The sequence below is a fragment of the Typopeltis vanoorti genome, chromosome 23, assembly GCF_054136105.1.
Source record: "Typopeltis vanoorti isolate ZY-2024b chromosome 23, IOZ_Tvanoo_1.0, whole genome shotgun sequence".
In the NCBI taxonomy this organism is placed as follows: Eukaryota; Metazoa; Arthropoda; class Arachnida; order Uropygi; family Thelyphonidae; genus Typopeltis; species Typopeltis vanoorti.
The window spans coordinates 24,151,641-24,171,412 of record NC_143571.1 but is presented as its reverse complement, the minus strand read 5'-3'; the positions used below and the strand labels follow the sequence as shown (position 1 = coordinate 24,171,412).

General features: G+C 36.2%; 1 protein-coding gene across 1 annotated transcript in view; it reads left to right on the top strand.

Annotated features, from left to right (window-relative positions):
• Positions 1 to 11,529, top strand: part of mRpL21 (mitochondrial ribosomal protein L21) — a 74,398-nt gene extending 62,869 nt beyond the window's left edge. The window contains exon 6 of the mRNA XM_090413136.1: positions 11,316 to 11,529. Within this exon, the coding sequence (XP_090269262.1) occupies positions 11,316 to 11,419 (104 nt within the window). The 3' untranslated portion in view covers positions 11,420 to 11,529. The remainder of the gene's footprint in view (positions 1 to 11,315) is intronic.
• Positions 11,530 to 19,772: the final 8,243 nt, after the last annotated feature.

Below are 19,772 nucleotides of genomic sequence, written 5' to 3'. Positions count from 1 at the left end.
ATATAAAAAAGGGAAATAAAACTGAATGTGAGAATTACAGAGGTATTTCCCTACTTAGTGTTCCTGGTAAGATATATGCAAGTATACTTGAGAAACGGTTGAGAAGAATTGTGGAAGAAAAGCTTGGTGAAGAGAAAGCTGGATTCAGGCCAAATAGAGGCTGTCAGGATCAGATCTTCACTTTACGACAAATAGTCGAGAAAGCATGGGAATATAACAAAGATCTGTATTTAAGTTTTGTCGATCTAGAAAAGGCATATGACAAGGAGCCAAGAGAGAAGCTATTCCATACGCTACAGTTATAAGGTGTCAATGGACAATTATATCAACAATACTTAGTCTTTATTTTAGTTGCAAGTCAGCAGTTAGAAATGAAGGAAGTACAGGAAGATGGTTTAATGTTAAATCTTGTGTGAGACAAGGATGTACATTATCCCCTCTGTTATTAATTATCTATATGGATCACATTATGAAGGAAAGTGGTATTAAACATGATATCAAAATTGGAGATGTTAATCTCAGCTCTTTGCTTTATGCGGATGATGTTATACTTCTAAATAAATCCGCTACAAGTCTGCAAGATTCCCTGACTAAATTGAATAACTGTTGTAATAGATATGAAGATCAGCAATAAAAAGACAAAGACAATGAAAATAGGTAGAATCATTGAAAATGTCAACTGTGTTGTGAATGGAGAACCTGTGGAACAAGTAAAACATTTCAGCTACTTAGGCACGATTTTTAGCGAAGATGGTAAATTAAATATGGAAATATACAACAGAATCAACAAAGCTGCTATGGTAGGAAGTCAATTGAATAAATTCATATGGAATAAGAGTCAGAACACTAAATTAGCTGTATACAAAACAGTGTTCAAACTAGTTTTAACTTATGGATCTGAGAGCTGGGTCAGAAGTAAAACATTTAACTAGAGACCGCAGATATGAGAGTCCTGAGAAAGAGTAGAGGTGTGAACAGATGGCATCAATGGCAAAATCATATTAAAAACGAGGATATTAGGAAAGAACTAGACATTATCAGCATCCAGGAAAGCATTAGCAGAGCTAATCTCAAATGGTATGGTCACTTAAAGAGAATAAGCGAGGAAAGATTAGCAAAGCAAGTGTTCTCTGCCAGGTTGGCAGGAAAACGACCCAGAGTAAGATATAGGTGGATTGATATTGTACACAGTGCATTAGACGATAGAAATATAAGATCTAATAATGATGTTGGAGTCTTGACAAGTAACAGACTGATTTGGGGGAAAATTGTAGATAAGAAGTTAGTAATGATGTAAATTTTTCATGTAGTACTATCATATCCTGTACACCTCTTGAGGGTACCTGTCAGGAATTTGGTCTTTCCTAAGCTTTCATTTGCTGCTGCATTTAGTATCGTTTTTATATTAAGCCATCCTATTTTTTCACTTTGTTTTATTTTATCTGGTTATTGGTTAAGTCTTTGTTTCATATAACCATTGTATATTTGTGTCATTTAATAGTCTAGTTTTATAAACAAATGTTTTAAATTTTCTTTCTCTTCTTGTTACTTGTAGCCATTTAGGTGGTAATCTTAATTTTATTTTAACAAGGATGTGGTCACTGCTTATTTCATATCCTCTGTGAACTCTAACATCTAACGAAAACTCTGTTTTTCATTTAAGATAAAATAATCTAATATTGATTTCCATCCTCTTGCTGCCTAAGTATATTTATGTATGTCTTTATAAAGAATTCATTATTTTTAGTTTTAATATTTGTTCTTCAAACCAACAAGAATTGTAAACTGTAAAAATGCTTTTGTAGCAAATATTGTTTCTGATTAAAAAAGAATTCTCTCTTTACCTTCCACAGTACCTGTTTTAGATAATAAGTCATCATTCCTTACATTAAGTACATTAGAGTAAAGTGCTGGACTTAAAGAAATACATCTTGCAACTCACTTTAATGGTTAGAGAATTGATTCCTTTCTTTGTTCTGTCAAAGATTATGTCCTCCAGTCCTTTCCTTACCTTGGATGTGTGTATAGAGCATCTTACTCTTGTAGTGTTTCATATTTCACACACACTGGGAGTTGTGAATGTTAGTTTATGAGAATCTATACACTATATTAACAAGTGTAGTGTATATAACAGTACAGAACAGGCATATACATTTTGACTGGCTGTGTAATTCTTCTTACAGGATTAGCTGCAACAAAAAAAAGATAAAAATATGATGTAAAATTTCCTTCCATTCTGACATTTTAATAGAATTGTGAGAGAGGAAGAGTTGTCTTAAAGATCAAAACCAGATAATTAGGAGGAAACCACATGGCCTTTTTATGAAGAATGCGAAGAACTAACTTGGTTTTCTGACCTAATGTCCAGTCTTGTAGTGCATCCTGATAGTAGGTACTACCAGGACTCCGAATGAACAGCAATGGACTGTTGGTTTGGGATTTAGAATGAAGTTGTATTCTCCATTGGCTTAAACCAAAAGACAATGATGATACATCAAGATTAAATGTCATTCCAGCTGGGGCATCACCTGGTTAAATAAGTCTGCTGTTCTCTTCAAGGAATTAGGGCAAACAGTCTAATGTGCAAATGTGCATAAATAATTAACTTTTTTTTTTCTGCAGATCGTCAATTCAACAAATCCATCAGTAACATCGCTCATTGGAAGAAATGCTAATGCTTTGAAGCATTTACTTTTCATGTTGAATTCAGCATCTGTTAGATAGCGTAACTTCAAACCAATGGCAACAATTTTGCAATAAAGATTTTGTGCCATATGAAATAAACAACTTGTTATAGTTGTTGATGTAAATATGTTAGAAAAAGTGTTGATAGTTGCTTCCTCGAAGTCAACCATTAATATTTCAGAATCTAATGAACGTAAACCCTTTAAGGCACTGAGTAATCTGTTGTAAGTTAATTCTGATTTACCAGGAAGCAAAGCAAAAAGCCAGGCTTGGGACTGGCTCATACCAGTCCCACTTTTACACTTACCAGCCTGGATAAAGGAGGAGGATCAGTCAGATGAGTGTTGATGCTCTGACCATAATGTAGCTGTTGATGCCTATTTGATCAACAGCTACAACATGCCGGCTCGGACATCGCCCGATTCAACAAGGTCCGCCATACCAATCGATCGATCGGGGGTTGGATTGAAAAGTGGGACACTGAAAGGAAACTGAAACTAACAGAACTATTATCAGTAGGAACATGGAATGTATGGACACTTAGGATGTTAGGAAAACTAGAATTACTTTGCAAGGAAATGAAGAGATATCGGTGTAATATACTAGGACTGGAAGAGTTGCAATAGACATCAGCAGGAAAGATAAATAGATGCGAAGTCATATAATCATGGCATGACACCAAGCATGAAGCAGGATTATTATTGTTATTATTATTATGAGAGACCTGCAGGTAGTTAGAGACTCATTGAGAGAACGAATGATATATGAACCCACATCTGACAGCCCAGATGAGGATATTGTCTTATTTTACAAAAATCTGACAATATCCTCATCTGTGCTGTAATAGAAACAATAGCAAAGTAAGATGTACTAATTATTGAAGGAGATTGGAATGCCAAAGTCAGAATCTATAATGATGGTTGGGAAAGAGTTATGGGAAAATATGGTTTCGGAGAAAGAAATGAACGAGGTGAAAAAATGTTAGAATTTGCTGTGAACCATGAGAATGATCTGTAACACAAGATTTCAGCAAAAGGAGTGTAGAAAATGGACGTGGTGATCAAATGATGAGAAAACCAAGAACATGATTGATATGATTACGATTAAAAGATGGATAACATCAGTACAGCAGTGTTGAACTTTTCAAGGAGCAGATATAGAGTCAGATCATAGTTTAGTATTGCAAACATCAAGTTGAAACTAAAAAGAAAATATAAACCCCATCATCAAATGAAGAGAGCAAGAATAAGTGAAGCAGAAATACAAAGAAGGTACTGAACAATGTTAAAGAAACTTAAAAGTATGGACAAAGAAAAAAAAATTTGAATTTAAGAGTGAAGACACTAAAGTTAGTACAGGAGAAGGGAATGTTGAAGATAAGAAGGGATACATCAGAACAAATAGAGGAGCAATATAGAAGAAAGTGTAATGAGGTGGAAAAAAGCAATTAGCTGGATAAGATGAAATGGTTAGAAGCCCAATGCAATAATATAGAACAGTACTATGGAGAGCATAAAACTAGGGAGGTGTACAACATGATTAGAACCATTAATAGAAGGTGGCAACCAAAGCAGACTACAGTTAAAGATGAAAAAGGCAAAGTATTGATGAATAAAGATAAAATTGTACAGTGATGGACAAGATACTGTAGTGAGTTATATGGAAAAAAAAAACTAGATTTAGATAGCGTTAGGAAACTGACTGAAAAATTGAAGCAGATATCACCAAGTAATGCGTATGATATGGAATCACTTGGTTGGTATTGCAGACCTTGTTGATCCAGGTGACTTCCGAGCCTGCATGTTGTAGCTGTTGATCGTATAGGCATCAGATAGCAATCATGTTTTTTCTTTATGGTCAGAGCATTGACATTCATCTGACCGATCCTTCTCCTTTATCCAGGCTTGGGACTGGCATGAGACCCCTAAGGATTCCATGGCGGCTTTTTGCTTTGCTTCCTGGCAAATCAGAATTAACTTACAGCAGATTATTCAGTGCCTTAAAGGGCTTACGTTCATCATTAGATCCCAAAACATTAATGACTGATTTTGAGAAAGCAACTATCAATGTTTTTTCTAACATATTTACATCAACAACCCAAAACATTAATGACTGATTTCGAGAAAGCAACTATCAATGTTTTTTCTAACATATTTACATCAACAACTGTTAGTTGTTGATGTAAATATGTTAGAAAAAACATTGATAGTTGCTTTCTCGAAATCAGTCATTAATGTTTTGGGATTCTTCTCAATTTTTATGGATACAACACCACTGAAAATGTACTCTATATGATGAGCTGCAGTGTTACAGACGTTTTGCCACAGTTTGTTGAAATATCTGCATACCTGTGCTTCAGTAGAGTCAACTTGCCAGCTGACCTGCTGTGATGTGTTGATTACGTTTCACTGTTATAACCAAAAATGTCTTTATGCTCCGTGGTAGAGCAAGGGTGACCTCTTAGCAAATGCCTAGAATACATTCCATTTGTTTGAAACACTAGCCAAAGCCCAGATACAATGCTATATCTTCTTCTTCTTCTGCAGCTTCTCCCACTTAAGTGGGGTCACTGTTGATGATGAGTCTCCTCCACATCCTTCTGTCTTGGGCTGTCACCACATCCAAGTTCTTCATCCTCAAGTCCTCTTTTACCAGCTCCCTCCATCTCTTCTTTGGCTGCCCACGCTTCCTCCTTCCAAACCATCTCAACCTTGCCTCCTGTATCTTCGCTCCTAAGTTCGTAACTTTCACTGTTCCCTCACATAGTCATTTCTCAGACGATCCTTTCTGGTCACACCGCACATCCACCTAAGCATTCTCATCTCTGCTACTTCCATCCTGCTGATGTTATTTTTCCTCAGGGCCACAGTTTCTATAGCATACGTCATAGCTGGCCTCACTAGTGTCCTATAGATTTTGCCTTTCAGATTGATCGGCACCCTCTTATCGCATAACACTCCAGCCATCTCCCTCCAGTTCCTCCAACCCGCTTGTATCCTGCATCCCACTTCCTTCTCAGCTCTTCCATCTTCTTCCACTGTTGAACCAAAGTATCTAAAGTCCCTCACCTTCCTGACGACATTTCCTTCCAGCTCCAGATCTGTCTCCTGGCCGCCCACTGTGCAACACATCTGTCTTACTTCTGCTCAGTCTCATACCTCTCTCTTCCAGTACTTTTCTCCATCTTTCCGGTTTAGTTCCCGCTTCTTCTCTTGAATCTGCACACAGCAAGATGTCATCTGCATTCAACATTGTCCAAGGCGCATCTTCTCTCGCCTCCTCCGTCACAGTGTTAAACAGAAACGGACTTGACCCTTGATGCAAGCCAACTGTTACTTGAAAATTTTCTGTCTGTCCCAGACAGGTCCGAACACTTGTCTTCACATTTCTGTACATCTCCTGCACCAACCTGACATATTTCTCCAGAACCTTCTCCCTCAGACACCTCCAGACTTCATGCCTTGGCACTCTATTGTATGCTTTCTCCAGATCAATAAATGTCCGATGTAGCTCCCATTGTTTCTCTCGAAACTTTTCCATCATCTGCCGTAACCCAAAGATAGCATCTGTTGTTGATCTACCAGGCATGAAGCCAAATTGTTCCTTTGCAATCTCCACCTCCTTTCTCAATCTTCCATCAAGAACCCTTTCTAGGATTTTCATTGTGTGGGACATCAACTTTATTCCTCTGTTTTTACAGTCTTGTGCATCCCCTTTACCCTTGTAGATGGGGACAAGAGTACTCTCCCTCCATTCCTCGGGTATATTTTCCTGTTGGCAAACTTTCACGAACAGGTCCCACAGCAGGTCAATTTCCTCTTCCTCCAGTGCCTTCCATGCCTCCACTGGAATCCTGTCGGGACCCACCGATTTTCCATTCCTCATTCTCTTCATGACCTCCGTCACTTCCACTCTACTGATGTTCTGCACCATCCCCTCAGAAAGCTGCCCGTCTTCTCTGTGAGTCCTTGCATTTTCCTCATTCAAAAGTCCCTCAAAGTATATTCTCCATCTGTTTCTTATGTCCACATCCCTCCATAATACTCTTCCTTCAGCGTCTTTGATCTGCCTCACATGTAAGATGTCCTTTGCTGCTTTATTTCTACATTTCGCTACTTGGTAAATTTTTCCCTGTCCTTCCTTTGTTTCTAATTGACCATACAGATCTTGATATGCCATGGCCTTTGCCTGTGCCACAACTCTCTTGGCTTCTTGCTTTCTCTCTCTGTACACCTCTCTGTCCTCTTCCACTCTTGACTCATCCCACTTCTGCTTTGCCTTCCTCTTAGCTGTCACTGCCACTTGTACATTATTATTCCACCATCAACCCTCCTTCTGCTCTCTAATCTTTCCAGATGTCTCACCAAGCACCTCGATTGCACAGCTCAGGATTACTTTTGAATTATGTTTCCACCAATCTTTCCAGTCCATCCGAAATCCTCTCTAACACTCTCCCCCTAAAATGATTCCTCACACTCTCTTCTTTTAAGCGAAACCACTTAATTGTCTTCATCCCATGGCTTCCAGAGGTTCTTATCTTTGATCTTATTTTAAAGTCTGCGCACAGCAGTCAGTGTTGCTGTGCCACTTGATCTGTTGGAATTACTTTACAATTTGTCACAACCTTAAGATGTTTTCTTCTAGTCAAAATGTAGTCAATTTGTGAACTGTTGTTACCACTCCTAAATGTTATCAAATGTTCTTCCCTCTTGTAGAAAAACGAGTTCACAATTGCCGAATGAAACGCTACTGCAAAGTCCACAACCTTCTCTCCTTCCTGGTTCATCATTCCCACTCCATGGCCACCATGCACCCTTTCACAGTCTCTGTTCTGTCTCCCTATGTGTCCGTTCAAGTTTCCTCCAACAATCACCAGTTCCCTCATTTCTTCATCTAACACGTTCCAGAACTCATCTTTCTCCTCTGCTGTACAGCCAACTTGCGGGACATATACACATAATATGACCACCCGCTCTTCTCCAAGACCCAATTTCATTTGCATGATCCTGTCATTCCTTCTACCCACTTCCAGTACTTTGCCCTTCATTCTGCCACACACCACAATTCCTACACCATTTCTTCCCTTGTTATTCGCTCCAGAGTAGAACAATTTATATCCATCTCCCAGTTCCTTTGCCTTTCCCCCCCTTCCACCTTGTCTTCTGCACACACAAAATGTCCAACTTCCTCTTCCTCATCATGTCTGCCACCTCTCTTCCCCTTCCAGTCATGCTTCCAACATTCAGTGTTCCCACTCGCAACATCTTCTCCACCTGCTGGGCTCGCTTCTTTAACCGCACCTGCCCTTGATGCGGTAGACCTCGTCCACTTCTCGCAGCTGTAGGGCAATGTGGCTGTGCATCGCTTAAGGGGTACGCCCTAGCCCTTATATCATTTTCTCTTTGACTCATATCATAGCTAGAGCTGGCAGTGAAGTTTTACGACAAAAACTTTAACTATATGAGATTCCAAATTCTCTGGCAGTATCATTAATTCTGCAGTCTTCTTCAAGCTTTCCAGTAATACTTCCCTCGTGAAATCATCTAGATCAGCACTTCCCAAACTGTGGACCGCGGCCCCCTTGGAGGCCGTGAAATAATGAAAAATTTAAAATGTTTCAAGACCAAGTCGATTTTTTTTTTTTTAATAACATATTTAATTTTTATAATTTCCTTCTTTTTTTTTGTTCTTTTTTATATTTGAATGGAAAAAAATCACACATTGGTGTTGGTTTACAAATTTTACTTCTTGCATATTTCGGCGATTAATGAATATTAGTAAATATATGCTTATTCATATAAGTTTCATTTCAAAGGTATTTATAAGAAACACAAAAAAGATTACAAATGCAAAATCTTGAATATAAATACAATAAATATAATAATATATGTCTATATTAGGATATTTTTTCGATGGGGACCGTGAAATATTTTAATTTTTCCAAAGTTTGGGAAGCACTGATCTATATGATATCTTTAAGACATTACGAGACATCCAAGTTTGCAACTTTATTCCTTTATTCCACGAAGAGAGCTTACTTCAAACACAATTCACTTCTTTTGCCTTTTATCCTGTTGAGTGCTACTGTTTGATACGAAAACTTGAATGTGTACTTGCTTTCTACTTGAAATCGTCAGTTATACAAATTTCCATAAGCTGAATCTGAATTTGCAGTTATAATCTTCAGAAATAGTGTTTGTCCTTAGATTTTGGACACTAGTTATATAGATCACGTTATGAAAGAAAGTAGCATTTGGGAATATCAAATTTAGCTCTTTGCTGCAGATGTGTTGTACTCCTGAACATCTAGTGCAAGTCTCCAGGTTTCTTTAACTAAATTGAATGACAGCTCTAACAAATCTGGCATGAAAATCAGCAATAAAAAGACCAAAACTATGAAAATAGGCAGGAGCATAGAACTTCCAGCAGCATTCTGAATGGAGATCCTATAGAACAAGTAAAATATTTCAGCTATTTAGGCATAGTTTTTAGTGAAGATGGCAGGTTGAATCTGGAAATAGACAACAGAATAAGTAAAGCTGGTATGGTGGATAGCCAGCTGAATAAATTTGTATAGATTTCATCAATTAGTCAAAACACCAAGATAGCAGTATACAAGACATTGTTCAAGGCAGTTTTAGGTTATGGATCTGTAAAAATAAAGCACATGATCAAAGACTTGATACCACAGATATGAGGTCTCTCTTTTAATGATTATGCCATTGGCAGAATCGTATTAAAAATGAAGATATTAGAAAGGAACTTGACATTATTTGCATTCAGTAATGTGTCAGCAGAGCTAATCTAAGATTGTATGGCCACTTAAATAGAATGGGTGAGGAACAGTTAGCAAAACAGGTATTTGCCAAATGGCAGGAAAGAGACCCAGAGGAAGACCAAGCTTAGATGGATTGATTCAGTCAGAAGTGGCTTAGAAGCACAAAATGTTAGATATGACAATATTGGAGTGTTCACAAGTAATAGACTGATTTGGAGGAAAATTGTTGATAGGAGATTAATAATTATGTAAACTTAATCATGTAGTGCTGTTATAGTAACCTGAACACCTCTTTGGGGTGCATATCAGGAAACTGATGATGATAATAATCTGTAGCCTTCTCATAGTACTAAATATGCTATTAGATTTCTAACATTTCATGGCAAGACTTTCATTGTGCAGTGTATGACCATTGCCTTCTATTTATTTGAGGCTTAAAGTGGCTAGAAAAAGTTCCATTTTTGATAGTCAGGAATGTCAAACTGTTGAAACAACCACATTACTTCAAAGAAGCCAAATACATACTTAAAAGATTGTTTCTTGAATCTGCTTCTGTCATAAGTAATCACCAATAAATTCGGATGCAAAATAAATTGCTGCATATCTGTAACTCTCATCCTTACACCTTCCCAATGGCCAAGTTTCCAATGACATCCATTAGTGGTTCTCTTTATGGTATGTGAAGAATTAGACTTCACTTCTTGTTTCTTCTGTCAGTCTTTCTTACCATGCCAGCAGAATATATATAGAAACAGTATATTTTAAATTTTTATTAGATCATGATTTTTGGATAAATTAAGTTGCTCATAATATTATGGTTGAATTTTCAGTGAAATCCTTTAAAAAACGTTTGAGTTGGTGAAAACAGTATGTCAGCAATGTGCATGCCCAGTCCGGTCAAAATATTATGACCCCCTCCCCCCATTATATCACAACCAGCCATTCCACCCTGCCAGGTAGCACTTATTATCATTCTAATAGCCAGTATATGGGATACTGGCAGTATGTGACATACTGTTTGTTTGAAGTTACTGATTGACATAGAACATGATCTGATGGACTTTGAAAATGCGGGATTGTAGGTACTAGGGAGAACAGCAGTTACTGAGCCAGTAATGGGAACTCACACTCTGTTTGTGTTTGTAGCAAATGTAGGATATCACACCTTGTGCATTGTAGGATAAAAAACTGTGAAATTGCTGACCATAGAATTTAACCAGATTTCTATTTTCCTTTTCATCAGCCAATCTTCAATATGTCTGCATGTTGTTTCTTATGAGATTTCTTTAGTCATCCTTGTGCTGGTTGACAGCTCCATATTTTCATTTTAAAATGTTTCATCCACCTTCTGATATTACTTGTGCCCATGGAAAAACAAAATCCTCCATATAATGTCTGAAGCTGAATTGTTCTGCCTCACAAGATATTCAATCCACGGCATGTCAAGACAGTATGTCATTGGCAGCCATTTTGCTGCAGTAAATTTTGGAGTTATTGTGGCATCCATCTGCTGGACTTTTCATTGTTTAGCAGAATAATGTTACTACCATCATATATTTAGTATGCTCTGATTTTATTACTTTTGGGTATCTCATAAATCAGAATTATAAATGCTGGAAACATCACCTCTCCTTCTGCACCATTATTTTTTTAAGGATAAAATGGCATTTCAGTTAATGACTGTTTTCAAGATTATAATACTAAGCAGGTATCACCTGTATATTGTTTTACCTTATATATTTCATTATATATCTCATTACTGCACATTACATATATAGTCCTTAGCTATTATTCATTTTGAAATATTTTAATCTTCATAAATTAAAACTAATCACTGATTTTTGAATTTCAGTTAAAAGAATTCCTCTGACTATGCTTCGAATCAATAGCATTGAATTTACTGACCTTGTGAATAATCTTCCACCAGAAGAAGGGATAAAAGGAAGAGTCTTCTAATGTTTAGTGTGTCATCTTAGCTTGATATAAAAACAAGAGTGTAGATAGATCTGTATATCTTTATATGTGACAATTAACATGTAAATAAAGTTATTTAAAATTTGTTGTAATCTGCATACAAGTTTTCAATTCCTTTATTCATTTTGTTGAAATCAACTTAAAAGTAATTTTTATTTATTTATTTTTTAATTTTGAATCCCACCTATATCGTACCATCATTTTTAATTTTGGTTTAAAAAAAAAAATAATAAAAAGGGAAATAAAACTGCATGTGAGAATTACAGAGGTATTTCCCTACTGAGTGTTCCTGGCAAGATCTATGCAAGTATACTTGAGAAACGGTTGAGAAGAATTGTAGAAGAAAAGCTTGGTGAAGAACAAGCTGGATTCAGGCCAAATAGAGGCTGTCAGGATCAGATCTTCACTTTACGACAAATAGTCGAGAAAGCATGGGAATATAACAAAGATCTGTATTTAAGTTTTGTCGATTTGGAAAAGGCATATGACAAGGTGCCAAGAGAGAAGCTATTCAATACGCTGCAGTTATATGGTGTCAATGGGGCATTATATCAAGCAATACTTAGTCTTTATTTGAGTTGCAAGTCAGAAGTTAGAATTGAAGGAAGTACAGGAAGATGGTTTAATGTTAAATCTGGTGTGAGACAAGGATGTACATTATCCCCTCTGTTATTCATTATCTATATGGATCACATTATGAAGGAAAGTGGTATTAAACATGATATCAAAATTGGAGATGTTAATGTCAGCTCTTTGCTTTATGCGGATAATGTTATACTTCTAAATAAATCCGCTACAAGTCTGCAAGATTCTCTGACTAAATTGAATAGATGTTGTAATAGTTATGGTATGAAGGTCAGCAATAAAAAGACAAAGACAATGAAAATAGGCAGAATCATTGAAAATGTCAACTGTGTGAATGGAGAACCTGTGGAACAAGTAAAACATTTCAGCTATTTAGGCACGATTTTTACCGAAGATGGTAAACTAAATATAGAAATAGACAACAGAATCAGCAAAGCTGGTATGGTGGGAAGTCAATTGAATAAATTCATATGGAATAAGAAAGAAATTAGTCGGAACACTAAATTAGCTGTATACAAGACTGTGTTCAAACCAATTTTAACTTATGGATCTGAGAGCTGGGTCAGAAGTAAAACACTTGACCAAAGACTAGAGACCGCAGATATGAGAGTCCTGAGAAAGATTAGAGGCGTGAACAGATGGCATCAATGGCAATATCATATTAAAAATGAGGATATTAGGAAAGAACTTGACATTGTCAGCATCCAGGAATGCGTTAGAAGAGCTAATCTCAGATGGTATGGTCACTTAAATAGAATGGGAGAGGAAAGATTAGCAAAACAAGTGTTCTCTGCCAGGTTGGCAGGAAAACGACCCAGAGGAAGACCAAGATATAGGTGGATTGATACGGTACAAAGTGCCTTAGACGACAGAAATATAAGATCTGATAATGTTGGAGTCTTGACAAGTAACAGACTGATTTGGAGGAAAATTGTAGACAGGAAGTTAGTAATGATGTAATTTTTTCATGTAGTACTGTCATATCCTGTACACCCCTTGAGGGTACATGGCAGGAATTTGATGATGATGATGACATGGTAGTTACATAAGGTAAAAGTTTGCCCTACTGATGAATTGCACAAAACTTTTCTAGCCTTGGACATGAGTGTTGTCTCTTGGTTACATGCAGAGAGACAGTTCACATCAGATTATGAATGTATTCAGTAGCTTCTCACAATTCACATTATAGATAACACTGTGATACTGAAGCATTTTCTGCTTTCATAATTATTCTTATCATTTTTACAAGGCAAATCATAAAAAATCTGACAGGGGAAATGAATTGCTGTAACGTGTGGCTAATATTACTAATAAAATTAGGAAAATTCCTAGTATTGATCCCCATAATTTGTCCTTAAGATACAAATATAAAAATTTCAACATAATTTTTTTTTATAATTTGTCAGTTATCACAGATTAATTTAAAACACTTATCTTCATTAAACATTGAATGGTGGCTAAACCTTTAATTCATTTAAATTTGCAGAATGAAACAAGATGCAGCTGATGCATTATTTCATTCTGCAAATGAAGCATTTAACTAGCTCTGGAGCACATTCTCTTTGTGTAAGGATGTTGAAATCTGAAATCACGTTTTTAATGACAGAGAAATTGAATACATGGTTGATTATGTGATATAATCTTATTGGAGATATGTAGAAATTGCAATTATCATGTCAACTGAAGTTCATACAAAAATGAAAGTAACTTTTCATGTATGTTGATATTGCTGACACAGAAAGATAATGTTGGTTTTCAAAGGCTGTAGGCTCCATAATTTGCAATGTCATGTTAAAGGGTGCCAAGTTAGGACCTTAATTTTTTTATCTGTTACAATTTGAATCGTTTGTAGTTCAAAGATGCTAGTTTAGAATCCAGCAAAATATCAGCTGACTGCAAAACATTTGATAGATTTTCTGTGCTTATAGGTATTTCATGTCTTTTCCTGTTCTCTGATTAAAATTGTTCTTCCTGTTTCACTAATACAACAGGTTCAAGATTTTGTACATTCCCAGGTGGGCTAAGGAAGAAAAAGATCCCTACATTAGCTGAAATAATTTCTAAGTTTAGAGGAAAATTTAAATATTATTTAAATTAAATTAAGGGGATATTAGATTCCACATTGTTTTAAAACCGAATAAGAAACTCAAAGATTGGAATCAGAGAGTTTCATGCCGAATTAGACCAAATTTATACCATACCCTTTGGTATTAATTTGGTCTAGCTACTCACTGCTGAAGCCTCAATAAAGGCTGAAACCGGTCTTGGTAGTGACCTCCCACCATAATGTAATAACAGCATACATTTCCTAGGAAATGTGTTTTTACATTATGGAAAATACCAAGAATTGCGATCAGAACTTTCCCCACCTTTGCAATGAGTTGCCTGTGTTTGTACTACATTCTAGGACTACTTGCATTTAGCTCACGCTAGTATTCGCCGATACTATTATAGTTTTTTATACTATATTCAGCATGAAACTCTGATTCCAATCTTTGAGTTTCTTATTCGGTTTTAAAACAATGTGGGATCTAATATCCCCTTAATTTAATGTTTATATCGCCAAAATGAAGCCTGTTGGCTCTTTATATATTTAAATATAATTCTGAAAGATTTCTAGTTTTTCAAAAGTTTGTAGATCTCTATCATATCATCCCTTTTCTCCTATTTACTAGCATTAGTCGCCTGCAAATTCTTAATATTTCTCATAATCAAAATTCCACAGTCCCGATATCTTTGATGCTCTCCTATGCACTTCCCTCTTCACTGTATCTGCATTGCCTCGGAAGCCAAGAGACCAGATCTGTGCACAATAGTCCAGATGAGGTCATACCAAAGTCTTGTAAACAGGCAAAATGGTTTTGTTATTCTTACATGTTATTGTTCATTTCAGTATTGCAATTATTCTCTGAGTTGTATTCAGAACCTTTGCTATCATGCTCCTGATCTCTAACTACATTTATTAACATTGAAGTAATAGCCATTTTCACATGCCCACAATTCCAGCTTATTCAAATCATTCTGAGTAGTGCATTCCTGGATTACACTGCCTATTTTTGCATCAGCAAATAACTTTGCCTCCTGTCAATTCCTTCCTGGTATTATTAATATAAAGCATGAATAACAATAGACTAAGGACTGGTCACCTTAAATCTTTCAGACTCACATTTTCCATACACCATTTTTTGATATATATGTCAATCAGCTATTCTCTTATCCAGACTAATAGTTTATACTCCATTTCCATATCCTCCAACTTATGCAAAAGCCTTCCATGCTGTATCCTGTCAAAAGCTCAAGCAGAGTCCAAAAGTATCATGGTATAACCATTCCACTTGTCTAGCTCAACTGTAACATAAAATGTGATAAGTTACTCAAGTTTAACCTCTTTCTTTGTGAACCCATTTTAGACTTGTCAGTCTTTGCACCACCTTTGTGCAATGGCTAGGTTATTTGTAGAACGGTTGTTGAATTCACATTAAGCTGCCTTAATATCTTGTAGCACAACACCCCTTTTCATAATGTATGGCAATATACATGTCTAAAAGGGGATGTGTTACAGGATATTAAAGCAGTTTAATGTGAATTCAACAACCTCTCTCTTTCTCCAAATAAGCTACTTTGAAAATACTTTACATGCAGACTTTTTGTTTGCTCTTTTTTTGTGTTAAAAGATTAAAACAAGAATATAATTGTCAAGTATAATTTACTTTCTGACCAAAAAATGAAATTAAAATAAACATTTCATTCTTTGCATTGGTGAAACGGGAAAAACATAACACAGCTATTCCCTAAAGACAAAATGCACTTTGGGAAGATATTAAAAGCTGATGAAACTGAACTGCAGGAAACCGATGAGCATAGACTAGGGTATTATTATGGACAGGGAGTTGCAGAGGGCATATTGTGAAGATAACCCAAACAGCACATCATATTACATGGCTGTTGAAGAACACACTAACAAGCAGGGATAGTGCACAGTAGTTCAATGCAGCTATATATAAGGCTGCATTGAACTATGCACAGATCTGGATTCTGTGGGGATGAAGTTCTGGAGAGGATCCAGAGGCGAGTGAGATAGCTCTGTAGAATGCTTCCTGTAGGAATAGATTGACAGCCTGTGGGCTTCAAAAATTAACTGAAAGAGGAGACATGTTCGAAGTGTTTAAGTTATATAGTTTTATGATTGACACTGAAGACTTCAGTAAATGACGAGAGGAGAGAACAAGAGATCACCAGTGGAAGTTATGTAAGAGTGGCTAGCAAGGGTGTTAGGGCTGGGTCTTTTTTTTTTGCTTGGAGGGTGGTGAATCGGTTGCCAGAGGCGGTCGTAGGTGCTTCATCAGTGAATAAGTTTAAGGTGTACGATAGCTATTGTGAATGATGGCTAGTATATGAATAAATGGATCTTCCATGATGAGTTCGGACTCCATGGAGATACCTCTAAAATAATAATATCAATACATGAAGTAGGAAACACAAAAAGCTTCAAATGTGAAAATGGCAGCTGGTGCAGGTAATATTCAACAGAAAATTTTCAATTAGAGGCATAAATGGTTGACAGTAGCTGCACTGCTTAATTCAGAAGACTTGATCAGAAAGTCGAATTCCTATAATTTTTTTTCTCGTTCTTCGAGAATTTATGGTCTACCAAAGATTCACAAACAAAACACACCACTCCGTCTGATAGTCGAAAGTATAAACAGCCCCAATTATCACCTAGCCAAGAAACTAATATCAACACTCAAGGGGTTGGTAAGTCATGCCCCCTCCTATATTAAAAACGCACAACACTTTGTAAACAAAATCAAAGACATCACACTAGAAAAAGATGATTTATTAGTCAGTTTTGCCGTTTCTGTCCTCTTCTCAAATGTCCCAATCAATGACAATCCTATTGCAGGACAAATTCCCTCCTGATATCACAGCACTCTGTGCATGTATTACGTTCTGGCTATTTTGTGTAGCAAAACACTTTCTACCTACAAAAAGAAGGCACTGCCATGGGCTCACCATTACCCCCCCCCCCCCCCCATTGTTAGCTTTTACATGAAACATTTTGAACAATGTGTTCTAGATTTCTCCTTGGAAACCCAAAGTAGCTTAGATATGTTAATGATGTTTTTGCGATCTGACCCAATGGCCGCCAGACATTAGACACTTTCCTCAACCACCTTAACCAACACACAAATGCATACAATTCACAATTGGGATTGAAAAGCAGAACACTTCCTTTCTAGATACGCTTGTCACGTCTTCCTTCATTATTTACTGGAAACTGACATACTGGCCAATATATACACAAAAACTAGGGATCAGTAATACACTAAAAACAGGGCTTTGAATATTTGCTCCAATGAACAAGCACTTAAAGATAAATTAAAAGTTAGCAATACCTTCCTAAAAATGGTTACAGCCAAAATACTATCAACAAAATTATGTACAAGACTTCACTTAAAAACAAAAATAAACAAGACCAATAAAACTGTAACCATTCCATACATGAAAGGAACTGCTGATAACTTTTAATTCATCTTTAAGTGTTTGTTCATTGGAGCAAATATTACTCCAATGAACAAGCTCATCCAAGGATCTACTCCTGCTGGCCCACTCTGGAGTATACCATATTCATTGCACCTGTAATTTACCCTATATAGGGGAAACAGGATGCACAATTCCTATCAGAAAAAAAGAACATAAACGACATTAAATATAATGACTATGGTCAAGCTGGTCTTTCTGATCATGCCCTGAACACTATACATAGAATTGACTGGAAAAGCACCTGTTGTTTACATCGCACCAAAACATGGTATGAACGTAAATTTAAGGAGTCTCCTGTGATATTCTTATCAATCACCCTAATCTGAACAATAATGATGGTCTAAAAATCCCAAGAATATGGAAGGCACGTATTCTACTCACTTAACCTTTCTCCCTAAGAGTTAATTATAAATAGGACCATAGGTAATCCAGGATCCTAAATCTAATATAACAATTCTCATGTTAAATTAGGACATCATTTTACTGTAACAAAACTATCTATATGAAAGAATGTTTCTCTGATGTCTTAAATAGAATATAGCTTTGATGTAGTTAATTTATTTCATTATTTTTTGTAATTTTATTTTCACTAGAAGTCAGGCTAGTAGAATAACCGCTGATCAAATCATTGTGTGGACTCATCATTATATATATATATATATATATATATATATATATACTCCAGATTAATAAGAAGGTCGAAACGTCGGGAAATTAAAATAATTATTTATAACACGGTTGTAGAGTCCATAGTTTGTGTAAGGAAAGGAAAGTCGAATTCCAAATGATTGTAGTAGAGATCACAGTACCTATCTGTAAAACCGAAAGAAAACTGAATGCGAGAATTATAAAGATAATATTCTATATTTATGCAAGAATACATGAGAAAAGGCAAAGAAATATTGTGGAAAGGAAAACGATAACAAGTTCAGGCCAAATAGGGGTTGACAGGATCAGGTCCTCTCGTGCAGCCTTCCTCATGTTTAACTACAGCCTTCAGTTTTCTTCAAGAATAATCTCTTCTTGTTGCTATGGAAATGAACAGTAGGAAATTAAAGAGACCAGGGATTTGGAGATTATGGCAAAAGTAGCCTAAACAGTAAATCAGATTATGTGGTTGAGGAACAGGAGAAGAAGGTTTCTTCCTTTACAAGACTTTACTAAGGTCACATTTGGTCTACTTCGTGCAGATGGTCGCCTGGATTCCATGGGAGGATGAAGCTGTGGATATTACTGAGGAAAGTGACCAAGTTTGTATCTGATCTATGGAGTAGTCCCTGTGAGAATAGATGCCGGTTTGTGGGTTCCAAAAATTACTTGATAGATGAATAAGAGGAGACATGATAACATCATATAAGTTATTAAAGAGATTTTGTAGGATTGACGCAGAAGACGTTTCTTCAGTACATGGCAGGAAGGGAGAGAACAGGGAATCACTCTTCGAAATTGTGTAGGTTGTAAGCAAGAGTGTTTGCACCAGATTTTTTACTTGGAGGGTGATTAATATATGAAATGGATCAGGAGAGGTGGTTGTGCATGCTTCATCGATAAATGAGTGCAAGCAGAGGTATGGGTATTGTTTGAACAGTGGTTAGATTGTGTCTCCCACGATAGAGATTCCCCAAGAAATAATACTTTCTTATAATGTTCAATAGCCTCTGGAACGTTTTGCCACCTCTCTGATATTTATCTTGTGTATTTTTACCATCTGTTCCCATGAATTGTCACATGATAATCTTCCATGACTTTGTATAACTACTTTTACACATTTCCCTTTGTTATATTTTTCTCTGCATTCTATAAAACTCTATACAGACTTGTTTTCTAGGAACTATTAATGTGCTTTCTTCTTTTCTGTGACTTCCTCTTCTATATTTTCCTATATTATTTTATGTTCTACTTTCTCATTTTTCTATCCTTACATACAACTTCACCAATTTCCTCTTTGAATCAATGTATTCTTCATGATCATTTTAATATATCTGAAACAGCAGAATTCTGCTGTTTCAGATATATTAATTCTGAATTCTGAATTCTGCTCAAATTTGAATCCTTTTAATCTTTGAATCGTTTTGTACACATTCATCTTTTCAACACGAAATTCATTTTTATCTTCAAAACCAAATGACGATCATTTCCTATTTCAAATTACTTGTATAACTTGTGTCCTGAATCAGAGTGAAGATATTCCTATTAACCATAATAT